Consider the following 16,276-nt stretch of genomic DNA (forward strand, 5'->3'; position numbering starts at 1 on the left):
TGTTAAAAAACACACATTGCAATGCCTAAATTGAAAGCTGGGAGGCTGATCCCTTCTCCTTAAAGGCGCTGACCCCAGTCACACGATTGGGCAGATTACAAATTCTAGTGGGAAACTCAGATGGGTTTAATGTGAAGAGCAGTGGGCAGGAAGCCCTATGCTGCAATTACCTGTGGATGATCAGCAGTGGATGAAAACTGTTGCATCCAGGGGAAATCATGCACAGTTAATGAATATGGTGCTCAAGTATAGAATGGACTATAAAGTATATATGTGTGTATATAGATCAGCAGGAAGTCCATAAAGTCCTAATAGATATTCCAGGGTGAAAGCTAGCTGTTCTCCAAAATGTCTGTGAAGCACCTCAAGGAGACTGAAGGATCTCTAAGAGTACAAATAAAATAACAGAGGGTGTGATCTGAATGTTAGAGGGGAGAGAGGGGCACCACACTTAAGTGCAGTATTATACAATCATTTATTACACACAATGGTATGTAACTCACAAGAGGTAAGTAGTTAGCAGGCATGGATACATAGAGATGTCATCCAGAAAAGATTCCAGAGGCAGAGAAGATGGTAGATAGACATCTGGGGGCTGCGGTGAAAGCCAGGTCTCCTGATTCACATCTAGTCCTCTGCAGCGTGTACAGTCTATGTCTCATGTGTGGAACCAGGCTGGAATGCAAGATGGCCACCGGGCGGAAGTGACATCACTACGGAAACGTGATGCCGCAGGATGGGGCGATAACGTGTTTCAAAGCTACTTGCTTCTTTGTCAGACCTCTGAATGTGATCTGAATGTAGTAAGCATTAGTACATTTGCTGTAAAAACAACAAATTGTAAACTTACATGTAACCAGTAAAAATGTGCTTATCACCCTTTTAAAGGAAAAAAATGTGCTTATCATCAAAGTAAAGCTAGGTGGTGTGGATCTCAGCACAGTAAAGTAAGCAGCTTATTTTTGGCTTGAAAAAGAGGCTGTGCGGCCTCGAAACACGTTGCCATGCCCTCTAGTGAAGTTTCCATTGTTGCAACCGCAAGACTTTTCATATAGAATATAATAGCGGACTGGAATTCTTCTTCTTTTTCTTCTTCTGCTTTTTTTCTTCTTTTTCTTCTTCTTGCAGGTCATGGCTCATGCACATTTTTTTTTAATCGGTAAAACGATCAGCTGATTTGTCCATCATTGCCAGGAAAATCGGCCGATCATCAAAATCGGCCGCAAATTTTCCAACATGCCGACCAATTAACTCACTAACGGTGCGAAAATCGGCCGATTTTTTTTTTCGGCCGAAAAATCGTACGATTTTCGACCCGTCTATGGCTGGCGTTATATGCAGTGATTCTTCCATTAATCTGTGAGTTGCCACTTGTGTGTGTGCTCAGCACGTTTTTGTATGCTGCATTTAGTCTGGTACCCTCTGGTGTCCTCTGGGCCTTATAGTTGTTTTCCAGCTGATCGGCCCTGTATACCTTAACCCTGGCCTGGAACCTGGCTTTTTACCTTACTGTGCTGAGACCCAACACAACAAATGTACTTATACTTACTAAACTTAGGTTGCGCCCTGTTACTTCATTTGTACATTCTCAGGTAATCTCTGCATGTCTGATTACATGTGAATGGCTGTGGGCACTGCTTGCCTGTCATTGCTTTGTATAGGGCTTCCTGCCCACAGCTGTTTTCATAAACCCTGTTTAGTCTCCCTTAGGAATTTGTAGTCTACCCCTAATCACAAGCCTTAATTTACCTTTATGACCATGTTTTATGGTGTAACATGAAACATGGTCACACTCCCCAACTCAACACCCTCAAACCACCCCGCCGCTTACCTGAATTGCAGGATTCATCTCCTTGCACTACTCTAATGAAAATTGGTATGGCTCAGTGTGACTCCACACCAGCAGAGAGGTTTGTGGTGTCCCCACACTTTTAGTCCACAGATTACTTCCTCCAGCCCTGTAATGGTAGGTCTCTGTACAGACCGGATGCCTTTTTTTTTTTTTCTTTATTGCCAAACAGCAATGGTGCTTTGTGGCCCCAAACACTTACATGGGAGAGTTTGACAGGTAGTGCCGCCTGTCAAACTCTACATGTAGCGGTTTTATTGCTGCACATTGCAAAGCATCACAGCTGCGGCAATGTGTTCTCATCTGAGCTGCACCACTTCTGCTTGTTGGCGGGTTGTAAAAACACAGATTAACCCTGTTTTTACCACCTGTGTGAAGGATCCTTTGACAGGCAGCGCTTGTCAAACTCTTCCATGGAAGTGAATGGGACCACAGCCCCGACTGTCTTGCATTTGCAGCATGGTCCCATAATGTAAAATCACTGTTCCCCAAATTTCCATAGTGCAAAAACATGGTTTGCGGCTTTCTCGAAAATACGCCCCAACGCCATTCGCTCCAGCGGAGCCCGCATCCAATGTTCTCCACATCAGAGGAAGATGAGGAGGTGATATGATCCCCCCCCCCCCCCATCCAGTCCACACACAGTGCTGGGACCCCCTTCTCTCATAATAAAAATATTATTATTACCTCCTCCTCCTCACAGGGCATACACTCTCCACACTCACAGCCCCATCAGTTCCCCTCCTCCTCCTCCTCATTCCTCCTTTGGCTACAACAACATGGCCACCTCCTCTACTGAGGACAACTTATGGATAGCAAAATTTTTTGAAACGACTAGAAATATGAATCACATACAAAACACTTAATACTTGTTCCATGCAAGAGATAACAGTAATCTAAGTGACTGAGCTGCAAGACAAATGTGCGGCAACAACAAAATGGCCGCTTCTCTTGCAGTACTCAAATAAAAACTCTCAGAAATTCCCTTTAAATATTCAACTATTTTATTCCTGTCTGGATTAAATTGAAACATACTGCGATAATACTGAAAAACAATAGCAATTATAAAACCAGGGGCTGTTCTGCTATACATTGTACCACGAGAAAATGGCCGCCGCTAAGGGCTAGATTCGGGCTCTGGCGTTTCTCCGCAATCACTTTGTTCCAGAGCCTGGCAAGGCACGCCCCCTTCTCCTCTTAGTCACTGTAGTCCTGCGCGTGCGCAGAGTCTCGAGCCTGCCTGAGCCTAGGAAGCATACAGCCATTTTCGGGTAGCTCAATGAAGAAAAAGGCTGGAGAATTTAGTCAAAGTTTTCTTGATTTCCAGCAGCTGCTAGTGGGGGTGTGAGGCTGGAGAGTGTGTGCCCAGTGAGGAGGAGGTAATAATGTCTTCTTATTATGAGAGAAGGGGGTCCCAGCACTGTGGGCTGCATGGGGAGGTCATGTGACAAAACAAATTACCTCGGAGAGTGCAACCCAACCTCCCTTAGTGGCCTGCAGTGCCCATAAACCTCCCAGAGTGCAACACAATCTCCCATAGTGGCCTGCAGTTCCCCCAATCTCCCAGAGTGCCACCCAACCTCCCATAGTGGCCTGCAGATCCCTTAACCTCCCCGAGTGCAAACCAACCTCCCATAGTGGCTTGCAGTGCCCCTAACCTCCCAGAGTACAACCCTACCTCCCATAGTGGCCTGCACAGCCCCCAACCTCCCATAGTGGCCTGCAGATCCCCTAACCTCCCAGAGTACAACCCAACCTCCCATAGTTGCTTGCACTGCCCCCAACCTTCCATAGTGACCTGCAGATCCCCCAACCTCCCATAGTGGACTGCAGTGCCCATAAACCTCCCAGAATGCCACGCAACCTCCCGTAGTGGGCTGCATTGCCCCCAACCTGCCATAGTGGCGTGCAGATCCCCCAACCTCCCATAGTGACCTGCAGATCCCCCAACCTCCCAGAGTGCAACCCAACCTTCCATAGTGGTCTGCAGTGCTCATAAACCTCCCAGAATGCCACCCAACCTCCCATAGTGGCCTGCAGTGTCCCTAACCTTCCAGAGTGCAAACCAACCTCCCATTGTGGCCTGCAGTGCCTCTAAACCTCCCAGAATGCCAACCAACCTCCCATAGTGGCCTGCAGTGCCCATATACCTCCCAGAGTGCCACCCAACCTCCCAAGTGGCCTGCAGTGCCCATCCTTACAGAATGCCACTCAACCTCCCATAGTGGCCTGCGGTGCCCATAAGCCTCCCAGAATGCCACCCAACCTCCCATAGTAGCCTGCAGATTCTCTAACCTCCCATTGTGGCCTGCAGTGCCTCTAAACCTCCCAGAACACCACCCAACCTCCCATAGTGGCCTGCAGTGCCCTTAACCTCTCATAGTTGCTTGCAGTGCCCATAAACCTCCCAGAGGGCAACCCAACCTTCCATAGTGGCCTGCAGTGCCCATAAACCTCCCAGAGTGCAACCCAACCTCCCATAGTGGCCTGTAGATCCCTCAACCTCCCAAAGTGCAACCCAACCTCTCATAGTGGCCTGCAGTGCCCATAAACCTCCCTGAGTGCCACCCAACCTCCCATAGTGGCCTCTAGTGCCCCCAACCTCTCATAGTGGCCTGCAGATCCCCTAACCTCCCAGAGTGCAACCCAAGCTCCCATAGTGACCTTTAGTGCTCCTAACCTCCCAGAGTACAACCCAACCTCCTATTGTGGCCTGCAGTGCCTCTAAACCTCCCAGAATGCCACCCAACCTCCCATAGTGGCCTGCAGGGCCCCCAATCTCTCATAGTGGACTGCAGTGCCCATAACCTCCCAGAGTGCCACCCAACCTCCCATAGTTGCCTCTAGTGCCCCCAACCTCTCATAGTGGCCTGCAGATCCCCTAACCTCCCAGAGTACAACCCAAGCTCCAATTGTTGCCTGCAGTGCCTCTAAATCTCCCAGAGTGCAACCCAACCTGCCATAGTGGGCTGCAGATCCCTCAACCTCCTATGGTGGCCCCAACCTCCCATAGTGGCCTGCAGTGCCCTCAACCTCCAATAGTGGCTTGCAGTGCCCATAATCCTCCTAGAATGCCACCCAACCTCCCATAGTGGCCTGCAGTGCCCCTAAACCTCCCAGAATGCCACTCAACCTCCCATAGTGGCCTGCGGAGCCCATAAACCTCCAAGAATGCCACCTAACCTCCCATAGTGGCCTGCAGACCCCCTAACTTCCCAAAGTGCAAACCTACCTCCCATAGTGGCCTGCAGTGCCCCTAACCTCCCAGAGTACAACTCAACCTCCCTTTGTGGCCTAAATTGCCTCTAAACCTCCCAGAGTGCCACCCAACCTCTCATAGTGGCCTGCAGTGTCCCTAACCTCCCAGAGCACAACCCAACCTCCCATAGTGGCCTGCAGTGCCCATAAACCTCCCAGAGTGCCTCCACACCTCACATAGTTGCCTGCAGTGCCCATAAACCTCCCAGAATTCCACCCAACCTCCCAAAGTGGTTTGCAGTGCCTCTAAACCTCCCACAGGACCCCTGAGGGCCCTCAGGTTCTGCAGTGCCACCCAACCTTCCATAGTGGCCTTCAGTGCCTATAAAACTCACAGAGTGCCACCCAACCTGCCATAGTGGCCTGCAGCGCCAATAAACCTCAAAGTGCCACCAATCTACCCATAATGACCTTCAGTGCCTTGAAACCCTCCATAGGAACCCTGAGAGCTCTCAGCCCCTAAAGTGCCACCCGACCTTCACAATTCCATCCAACCTCCCATATTGGCCTTTAATGCCCCTAAACCTCCCACAGTGACCCTTAGAGCTTTCATCCCCTACAGTGCCACCCAACCTCCCACAGGGCACTTGAGAGCTCTCAGCCCTACAGTGCTCCCCAGCCTCTTACAGTGCACCCCATGGTGCTCTATACAGTGCCTCACAGCCCTTGCAAAGCCCCCCAGGTTCCTAGAGAGACCCACAGCCCCTCAAGAGACACATCTCCCACAGTTGCCCCCAGATCCCTCCAGAAATCTCATCCCTTAAAGGTCAACCAAGTCTCCTGCAGAGTTCCCTAACCCTCATCCCCTGCAGTGACACTCAGCCCTGTACACAGCTTTAAAACATGTCAATACATATTCTGCACTCTCATACTTTTACAGTGTGCGTATAAACTTTTTATTGTACTGTTAGGGCATGGACATTTTGGAAGACGGCTCCAGTCGCAATACTTTGGGAACCCTTAACAGAGTTTACAAGATTCTGGTTCGGCCACATCTGGAGTATGCCATCCAGTTCTGGTCACTGGTCCTCTGTGCTGGAAATGGAGAGAGTCCAGAGAAGGGCAACAAAGTTAATAACAAGAAAACAGGAGCGCAGGATGCTCATTAGCATGACAGGACACATTTATTGAAAGAAAAGAATAGTACACTTACAGTTAAAATTCTTGAAAATTGGTATGGGTGGTAGGAATCGCCAAGATGGATACAAAGCAAGGCTGTGGGCAGGAATGGCAGCTCCAGATCCCCTGACCGGCATCACAGGGACCTGCTCTGACAGCTGTCAAAAAGACCGCCACTAAACAGCATTCTATGCTGCTGCCTAACTCCTCGTGGTGACCTCCTATATGCTGGTGGAAACAGGGGGGCAGTAACATGTTTCGAAGGACAACCCCTTCTTTCTCAACGTAGGGGTTGTCCTTCAAAACGTTATTGTCCCCCACTTCTACAGTGCTGTTAATTGGTGGTCTTTTTGATAGCTGTCAGAGCGGGTCCCTGTGATGCCGGTCAGGGGATCTGGAGCTACCATTCCTGCACACAGCCTTGCTTGGATCAATCTTGGTGATTCCTACCACCCATGCTGATTTTCAAGAATTTTAACTGCAAGTGTGTTATTTTGTCATGCTAATGAGGATCCCGTGCTCCTGATTTTTTTGTTTGAACTGCCTTGGATTATCCTAAATCTCCTCTGGAAGCTGAAAAATCCTCTCATTAGATCAGTGTTTCTCAACTCCAGTCCTCATGGACCCCCAACAGGTCATGTTTTCAGGATTTCCCTCAGATGAAACAGCTGTGGTAATTACTAAGGCAGTGAAACTGATCAAATCACCTGTGCAAAATAATGGAAATCCTGAAAATATGACCTGTTGGGGGTCCATGAGGACTGGAGTTGAGAAACACTGCATTAGATAGATGCCTCTTGATCATTCTACTGATCAGATTGAATTTTATTGACCCTATTGACATTGGACATTGAAAGCTGGGACCTGCAGTGGGCTTTGCTTGTTTGGATTTTATCTCATGTTTTGTTCTTGCTTAGGTACAAACTGGAGAACCTCAGTTATGAGGACTGACTACAAAAATTAAACTTTTTTTCCCTGGAGAAGAGACGCTTAGGAGGGGATATGATCACAATATACAAATTACTACTTATAAACTACTTAATCTTGGATTTCTAAAGAAGACACATGACCACACAATAAAATTGGATGAGAAGTGGTTCAATCTTAAACTGTGTAAGGGGTACTTTACTGTTAGAGCGGTAAAGATGTGCTGTCACAGCGTGAGGAGAGTTGATAACCAGCCATCTTGACAGCGGGTTGTTTACACTGATAATCAGGCACTGATTACAAGTGCAGTTTATCAGTGCAGCATTATCAGTGCAAATCAGGGAAGAAATTCTATAAAATTGTATAACAGAACACAAAAAGAAAAACTTTTTTTTTTTAATTTGTCTTTTTTTTTCATTTGTATAGCAAAAAATAAACCCAGTGGTGCTTAAATACCACCAAAAGAAAGCTCTATTTTTGTGAAAAAAAAGGAAAATTTCATATGGGTATAGTGTGGCATGATTGCGCAATTGTTTTTAAAAATGCTTAAGCGCTGAAAGCTGAAAAGTGGCCTGGGCAGGAAGGGGGTGAAAGTGCCTGGTGTTGAAGTGGTTAAATAAGGAACATAGCTCTCATTTATCTGCCCGCCCTCAATTTATAGAATGATTTTACTTCATAAAACTGATATGGATGGAGGAAGGAGCGGGTATAGTCGGTACTCTGGACAAGTGTGGCAGGTCTATCAGCTGTATTAACCCCCATGGCACCGGAAGATCACAAAGGAAAAGGCAGGTGCGCCAGCCTTGTGCATTACCTAGGGTGATAGCTTTATTAATCCAAAGTAAATAATACTCACAAACATTGTGGTAACAAAAGCATGTCAGAAACAAAGCGACCAGTACACAGGATCAGCTCCCAAACTCGTAAGGACCCTCTTATGGCTGACACATTTCGAGGAGCGGACTCCTCTTCCTCAGAGCCCTCGGCAGCAAGGCCAATGCTGGTATTGGATGCACGAAGGATCTGTTACAGTTCCATCTTTATACACCACTCTTGAGCACAGGGGACTGATATATTTCTACCGGAAAATCACAGCTGTGGGGGTATGGGTGGGTAGATGACTTTGTATTTCAATAATTTTTATATATTTTAAAAGTTTTAGACAAAGAAAGACTGAAGCAAAAGGCACGCCCACGCAGGGGCTATCAATGGCACAGAAAATACAAAAAATACAATGTTATAACACCAACAATGAAGCAAAGGCAGATATCTACCGCCCCACAAAAATCAAAGAGGAAAAAGAGTAAGGAAAGAAGAAGACAAGAACAACAGCAGGGATCTGGGAACACCAATACCGATTAACCTAAACCCAGACTAGCCGGGGGAAGTGTGGGAAAAGCATATGTCAACCACAGCTCCCAGATTTTCAAGAATTTGTGTTGGGAGTCATTATGGATACTCAACATCTGTTCATTAAGTATCAGAGTGGTCATACGGTCCCGCACCCCCTGAAGAGGGACAGATGTACTTTTCCAGGCTTGTGCAATTGTTCTAGTTGCCGACAAGAACAAATAGGAGGCCAACTTCTGCTGGTGAGCCAACAGGCCCGGCATGGGGCAATGAAGCAAAGCATACTGGGCTTCCTGGCATATGGAGAGAATAAACAATGTGTAAAGAAGGCCACATACACAAGACCAAAACTGAATCAGTCTCGAGCATGACCACTATATATGTAACACATCTCCATGATGGCCACAACCCTGAAAGCAGCAATGACTATAGGTAGCATTTGCCTGGGCCATATGAGCCAGGACCCAATACCAGTGGAACAGTACTTTGTATGCCACCTACAGAGTGTTTGTGTTGAATGAACATTTAGCTATAAATGACCAGGCCTTATTCCAGTCCTCCAGATCCACAACCGTCCCCAAATCACGCTCCTATTGAGCGACATACAATAGAGATGTACGCGTTGAGGGGCCATTCAAAGATGCATAGAGTAGGGAAACAAGACCCGGGTGTCAGGGTGCTGTTGGTAAAGCTGTTCAAAGGCAGATTTCTGATATGGGAAGGTGGAGGTGCCACGCAGTGAGGTCAGCCAATGCCGCAATTGAAGATAAAAAAATTCTGCCTGGGGAACTTCCCGTGATTCCCACATGGGAGAATTCCAGGTGGGGTAAGACCGAGAAGTCAAGAAATGTCGCACCTGCGAAAAACCATTGGCCACCCACCAAGAGAATGCCCCAGGTTGGTCTAAACTCGGCGGGAAGAGAGGATTATTAGTAATTGGGAGCAGGAGTAGAAAGGGTGACATCAAGCAACTAGAGTAGCGAACCGGGTCCCATACGTGCAGGCCATGGAGCAAAATAGGACTCAATGTTGTCGGGCACAGAGCAGGGGGGAGCCATAGAAGCATCAATGTTGCAATAGGGGCACAATTAGGTAGTTCCAAAAGAACCCAGAGGGGAACATCAGAGGAAGTATGCAACATAAACAGTGGGGCAATCTGGCTCGCTTGATAATACTTAGCTACATTAGGCACCCCCAGACCTCCCTGCAGCCTATGAACAAAAAGCGTAGTTCTGGAGACTCTGGGGCGCCTGTCAGCCCAGATAAATCACATAATCCTCGCCTGAATCAGCCGTAGGAAATAAGAGGGAACCCGCACTGGCAGGGTGCAAAAGTAATATAATTTCTGCACGATAGGCATTTTAACGGAATTAACCCGTCCTATCCAAGACAGGAGCGGGAATTGCCAAGAGCGCATAAGAGAGGACACGGAGTGAAGCAATGGAAAATAGTTCACTGAAAACAAAGAGTCATAGGTGGGGGTCAGGTGAATGCCCAAGTATTCAAGCAAAGAGGAAGCCCATTTGTAGGGAAAGTGTCCCTAGGCGTGGCAGTCCGTAGGCGCGAAACCAAATCCGAGGCCAAGGTGATATTGAGAGTGGCAGTCTTATCTAAATTTATATGGAGACCTGAAATCAAGGAGAAACGCACAATAACCTGTTCCAAGTTTGGGAGCGTCATCAATGGATTAGTGAGATTCAAGAGGGCATTGTCCACAAAAAGATTTAACTTAAATTCCTGACCCGTGTAAGGGACCCCTAATATGTTACAATCAGCCCGGAGCGCCAAGGCCAATGGCTCAAGTGCCAGGACAAAGAGCGCAAGAGACAGGGGACATCATTAAGAAGTGAAATGGGCCGAAAGGCTTGCGGTTCCTGCACATCTTCCGTAGTCTTAGGAGTCATTGAGATATGAGCTCTGAGCACATCCGGAGAGGGCAAAGAGCCCTGTTGTAATTCATTGAAGTAACTAGCCAAAAAGGGCGCCAACATGGCTGCAAATTTCTTGTAATAGAGGCCTGAAAAGCCGTCAGGACCCGGGGCCGTGGAGGATCATAAGGATTTGATAGCTTGAAGTACTTCCTATACAGAGAGAGCGACATTAAGGGCTACCTGCGCCGCTTCAAACAGTCCAGGGAGCCATAGATCCTGAAAGAATGCTTCCGCCTGAGCTACAGGAAAGGAATCTGGTTTGGCGAACAGATGTGAAAGGAAGCCCCCAAAGCGAGACGATCTGCTGGGGATTGGAGGTACAACCCCTGTAGGGAGCTGCAACTGGACCGGCTTATAGGGTTTCCCCATAGAGTTCAGTTTCCTAGTCAACATCGGACCTGGCTTATTAGCACAGGTATAAAACTTATGTTTCGTCCAACATAAGGCCCGTTCAGCCTCCGAAGAAGCAAGTAAGTCCAGTTCTGCAGGCTGGGCGTCTCACGTTCGTTTATGGGCCGCGGATGGGTGCGACTTCCAATGAAAATCCGCTGAGGCCAGAAGAGAGTGAAGTTCCGAAAGATGATGCTCCTGCTCCCGTTTCCGAGCTGCAGCCAGCTGTATAATGTGGCCCCGAAACGTAGCTTTATATGCCTCCCACAGGGGGAGACAGATCCTGAGTTGTCCGTAAAATATGTCCGTACGGAAGATTCAATTTGCTGACAGGTGACCTGAGTGGTCAATAGAAACTCATTAATATTCCAATAAAAAGTGCGCAGTGCCATGCCCGAGAGTGCAAGAAGTAGGACCAAGGGATCATGGTCCGACCAGGGCGAGGGAAGAGATAGATATCCGCCTGACTAAAGGAAGCCATTGCACCTGCATAAATACGTGGTCAATTCTGCAGAAACTGTCATGAGAATTGGAATAGAATGTAAAGTCACACTCAGTAGGGTGAAGTTCCCTCCAAACGTCCACCAGTCCCGCAGACCGCAGGAGCGAGCGCATGCGTTCCTCCTGCACTGAGTCTTGAGAAGGGGCCGCCCCCAGAGCATGGCGCCTATCTAGAGTGGAATCCAACGTAACATTTGAATCCCCCAAAAGAAGAAGGCCCTTAGAGTGTCGGGAAATGATGGTACAAAGATGTGAGAAACATTTATGCTGAAAGCGATCAGGGGCATAATAAGAGACAAAGGTGACCTCCTGATCCCAGAGGGTGCCCTGCAAGAGTAAATACCTGCCTGTGGGGTCTGCTATATTCCAGACACAGGTGAAGGGGAGATTGTGTTTGGAGGCTATCAGAACACCCCGTTGTTTCTCAGGAGCCGAGGCCATGTAAAAACTGTGATAGTGAGGTGAAAGATACCGTGGGGCGGAGAACTGGGAAAATCTGGTTTTCTGCAGGCATACCATGTCAATATGCTGCGATTTGAGGTGATGAAAGACTTTAGACCGCTTCTGAGGCAAATTAAAACCTTGTACATTTTGTGAATATACTTTCAAAAGGGGCAAAGCCATGGCGGGATCGGTGTAATCCGCTCAGCAGAAAAGGCACAGGTCGGCCAACAATTTCCACTCCCAAAGACAGCCAGTCCATGGCGTCCCAAAATCCTGCAGAAAACAAAAACAGAAAAGCCAGGAAAGAGGAGAAGACAAGAAAAGCAAGAGAAAAGGAAACACAAAAAGTATGTTCAATGGCATAGCCATATCACACCTATGGTGAAATGCATTTGCAATCAAAGGATACCAGTTTGGGGTGACTCTACCACTGAACACATGGCTGCAAATGGATACATTATTAACATAGAACTCCAGAGGACAAAAAGGCAACAAACATGAAACGGTTAATAACATAACTGAGTCCTATGTCAATAGAAGTAGAAGTCCCCAGGAAGAGGGACACACCCATGGAAGCCCTCCCACAGGAACCCAACTAGACTTAGGGACCCAACCCCCTCCGGGGGAATGGCTACAGGTCACAGTGGATCCCAACCAACTGAGCTCAGATGGGCACCTTCCCCAGTACCCCAACAAGGCCGTCAGCATATTACTGAATCAGGGCCCACTCGAGCCAACCCCCCTCCCTGGAACCCGTGTGAACTATCAGCCTGAGCCATACCCACTAACCCGACCACCCTCGCCCAGGACCCTCGGTACTCTGTAGTGGGGGAAAGTATTAGAGCTCAAGTCCAGTAGGCGACCCCCTATCCAAGGCAGGATCTCTTGAGAGACGGCTGAATAGGGCTCAACCCTATAACAATATCAAAACCAGGAAAGCCCAGTAGGCCAGACTCACGGTCCCATCAAAATTATTCAACGATGAGCAGAGTGAAGGAAGTCTTGGACACAGCTTCAGCCCGGTGAAGAACAGGTTGGACTTGATCGTAGAGGCTACCCAGAGAAGGAGGCCCCGTCTGAGATCCAGATAAATTTGCCAGGCTCTGCGCACTGCCTGCTGGCGGGATAAGGTGTAAAGATTCCAGAAGCGAATGAGCCACCTCCGGTGTGGCAACGACCTTGGTAGTTGAAGGTGAGGCGGAATGGAAAGCCTCATGCGTATTTAATTCTGCAATTTACCAGGACCGAAGTGAAGGGCTTCAACTGGTAACGTTTCTGAAGAGTGATCTGGGAAAGATCCAAGAAAAGCTGGTACCGATGCCCCTGGGAACTGAGGTCTGGGTTATTCCTGGCCGCCAAGAGAATAGTTTTCTTAGTGCGATAATACGTGAACTTGATAATAATGTCACTTGGGGGCCTCTCCGGCCGTCTGGGACCCAATGCTCGATGTATGCGGTCAAACTTGAGTCGGTCATGGGAACGGCGGGGGCCAGCTCCTGGAACAGGGGGGTGGTGGTTGAAGTGATATCTGTAACGGTTTCTGGAATACCCTGCAGGCGCAAATTGCTAAGACGGGAACAGTTCTCGAAATCTTCAAGCCGGAGCAGCATGTCCACCAATTCTGTCTGCAGCATTTATTTAAAGGGACCCAGGAGCTCAGCATCCCGAAGAGTCAGTGCGGGGGGCTGCAGGGGTGCCTCTGACGCAGTAGAGTTGTAGGCGGGATCCGGTTCATCCGCGGGTAGCGGAGACGGGTTCGAAATTGAGGCTGGGGCTTCAGGGGGAACTGCCGGCGTGTATGCCGCAGGCTCCAGCACGGGCGGCCCCTGTTTTTTTCCCCATAGGTGCAGGTGGGCGGCAGCAATCCAGGGAAGGGTAGCGAGTGAGCAGCTTACCTCCCTGGGAGCCAGCGGATCTACCGATGTGGGCGAGAAGTGCGCCTACTGTGCGGCCATCTTAGGTCGCTGACTAGGTAGATGACTTTGGATTTCAACTAGGACAGCCAGCATCAGCACAGGGGACACTTCTCATATGCAAGTACTGTCCCTTGTGCTGACCTTTAGGAAAAGGTTGACTAAACTTAGACTTTAATGCTGAAAATATTTACTTTGTTTGTAGCACCTTCATCTTTACAAATGGTTTCTTTCTGCATTAGGATTCTTGACAACTCTAGGAGTATATAGAAGGACACAAAGCTCTGTTTTAAGGATATCATGATGAAGCAGCGGCTATCCCTCACATCACAGGGTAAGAGGAGGCTTTTATATCTGGTGAAGGAGAGAAGAGTGTTGAGGATCCACCTATATACACACATCCTCTGATATAAACACATAGTAACAAATAGGGGGAATTTACATTACTGCACTGACTGAGCGCTTGCCATTGACGGGATTATGATGGCTACCCACTCTGGGGCTGTGTATTGTGTGTACGGTGTTTACACCTGCGGCACAGTTTATCACAGCTGCTATGTGCAGCGGGGTCTGGAGGGGTGGCCAGGATATTTGAAGTTGGTTCACCTTTAAATTTTTTGTGAAAAGGTGAACTTGCCCTTTAAGAATCTGTCACTATGGCTGTGACAAATCCAAGGATGAGAACTAACATGTTCATAGATCATGAAACTGGAGGTATACAAGACCAACTCAAAGTTGACGTACCAAGACATGCCAGAGTGATCAGAGTGGGGTTGTATATTATCTTTATTATTGTCTTGTCTGTTAGTGTCATTGGCGGTGCAGTTGCAGGCCACTAGCAACCAATGACGTTGGGATGACCACAGACAGTAGGAGGAATTTAACTGGTTTCCAATAACCAACATTTGTCATGCAGAAGCACACAAAATTTCTAGAGTGTCTATACCACTTGTCTTTTCATGGTGTAGCATTAACAGGATCCTTCACTGGAAACATCAGAATTCATTCATTTGTAGGGTTGTCCCAGGGGCGGACTGACCATTGGGGAACTCAGGCACTGCCCGAGGGCCTGGGGTCAGTAGGGGGCCTCATGAGATGTCCCTGGTACATTTCATAGGCTTTTTTGGGTGTGGTTTGAGTGTGGGCAAGGACACAGGGGCCCCATGATCCCCTATTGCCCGGGGGCCCCATGAATTGTCAGTCCGCCCCTGGGTTGTCCACATAATTGTGGCCATATAGTGTTTTGAATATATGTGTGATTTCTACAGATGGATCCAGGAGCAGAAATACCCCAGAGAGATGTCCCCATCCTCTGTATTGCCGGGACTCCACACAGGAACATCAGGAGATCCCTCAGGAGGATCAGGTAGATCGCACTGAAAACTTAAACTGTTGTCTGTATATGACCTGTAAGGGGAGATTCTTGATTTTATAGTATGCTCTAAAACAGCAAGCTGTTTTTATTTTTGTATTTTTTCAGGGAGACAATCTGATTATTATTAAAGTTGAAGTGAAAGATGAGGATGAAGAAGAGATGGATGCAAGGGGTGATGAGCCATGTAAGGAGGAAATTCCAGGGATAAGCACAGGTGAGGAATAAACACTAAAGGCTTATTCACACAGCCTGCACACTAAATACTGAGTGTTTGACTGCAGTGTGGTGCGATGCGCATTTTAGCACATTGCGTGAACTTAACTTTTTTTTTAAATACTTTATCACAAAGTGACAGATCATTCATGGCCCATCACAGCAGTGCAGCACGCTGCAATTGTGTGCAGTGACATTCAGTGATTTCCAGTGTGCTGTGATAAATTCTGCATATCTGCATTTTACTGCAGCTCACCACACTTCAGCTACTACAGGCTGCTTTGTAATGTGAATGGGACGCATAAAAAATTATTGTTTTCTACGTGCCTTAGCCGTGAGTGGTGTTGGAAAAATGCCAGTTACTACACTATGGGGTTGATGTAGTTACATAGTCTGGCTGAAAAAAGCCAAAAGTCCATCCAGTTCAACCATTTAAAAAAAAAAAAGTTATAATCCTATACCCACAGTTGATCCAGAGGAAGGCAAAAAAAACCCAACAAAACATGATACAATTTGCTCCTGCGGGGGAAAAAATTCCTTCCTGATCCCCCGAGAGGCAATCGGATATTCCCTGGATCAACTTTGTACTGAAGGCAAATAGTCTGTGCACTGCAAGTGCAGTTGCTCTAGATCTGAAGGGAAACTCTGAAATGCAGGAAAGGTCTGCTGATTTCTGTAATGCTATCATGTGCAAGCAAAAATTATGTTTTTTATGTTCCTTGCATGTGATTGGGTATTCTTTACTAAGCTCTGGAGCAACTGCACTTGCAGTGCACAGTATATTTGCCTTTAGCAAATCAACCCCTATGTGAATGAACCCCTAATTCACAAGAGTCCAAGATTATCGTTATTCAGCCACTACAACAATCTCTATTTCTCCTCCCTCCTGACTGGACCATAACCTTGGGACATTCTGGGATTGATTTACTAAAACTGGAGATTGCAAAATGTGGTGCAGCTGTGCACAAAAACCAGTCATCTTCCAGGTTTTTTTTTTGTCAAAGCT

General features: G+C 47.6%; 2 protein-coding genes across 2 annotated transcripts in view; one reads left to right on the forward strand and one right to left on the reverse strand.

The window, feature by feature from the left end:
• Nucleotides 1-16,276, reverse strand: part of LOC149466131 (uncharacterized) — a 104,725-nt gene that overhangs the window by 40,562 nt on the left and 47,887 nt on the right. The window contains exons 9-11 of the mRNA XM_089672699.1: nucleotides 13,232-13,394; nucleotides 11,929-12,042; nucleotides 2,537-2,654 (exon numbers count right to left, since the gene is read on the reverse strand). Of these exons, the coding sequence (XP_089528825.1) occupies nucleotides 2,537-2,654; nucleotides 11,929-12,042; nucleotides 13,232-13,394 (395 nt within the window). The remainder of the gene's footprint in view (nucleotides 1-2,536; nucleotides 2,655-11,928; nucleotides 12,043-13,231; nucleotides 13,395-16,276) is intronic.
• LOC149466132 (uncharacterized) overlaps nucleotides 3,091-16,276 on the forward strand; it is a 25,940-nt gene continuing 12,754 nt past the window's right edge. The window contains exons 1-4 of the mRNA XM_089672825.1: nucleotides 3,091-3,228; nucleotides 13,925-14,016; nucleotides 14,951-15,048; nucleotides 15,163-15,271. Of these exons, the coding sequence (XP_089528951.1) occupies nucleotides 13,983-14,016; nucleotides 14,951-15,048; nucleotides 15,163-15,271 (241 nt within the window). The 5' untranslated portion in view covers nucleotides 3,091-3,228; nucleotides 13,925-13,982. The remainder of the gene's footprint in view (nucleotides 3,229-13,924; nucleotides 14,017-14,950; nucleotides 15,049-15,162; nucleotides 15,272-16,276) is intronic.

The sequence above is a fragment of the Staurois parvus genome, unplaced genomic scaffold, assembly GCF_062004578.1.
Source record: "Staurois parvus isolate SC_StPar_1 unplaced genomic scaffold, SC_StPar_1.0 ptg000132l, whole genome shotgun sequence".
NCBI lineage: Eukaryota > Metazoa > Chordata > Amphibia > Anura > Ranidae > Staurois > Staurois parvus.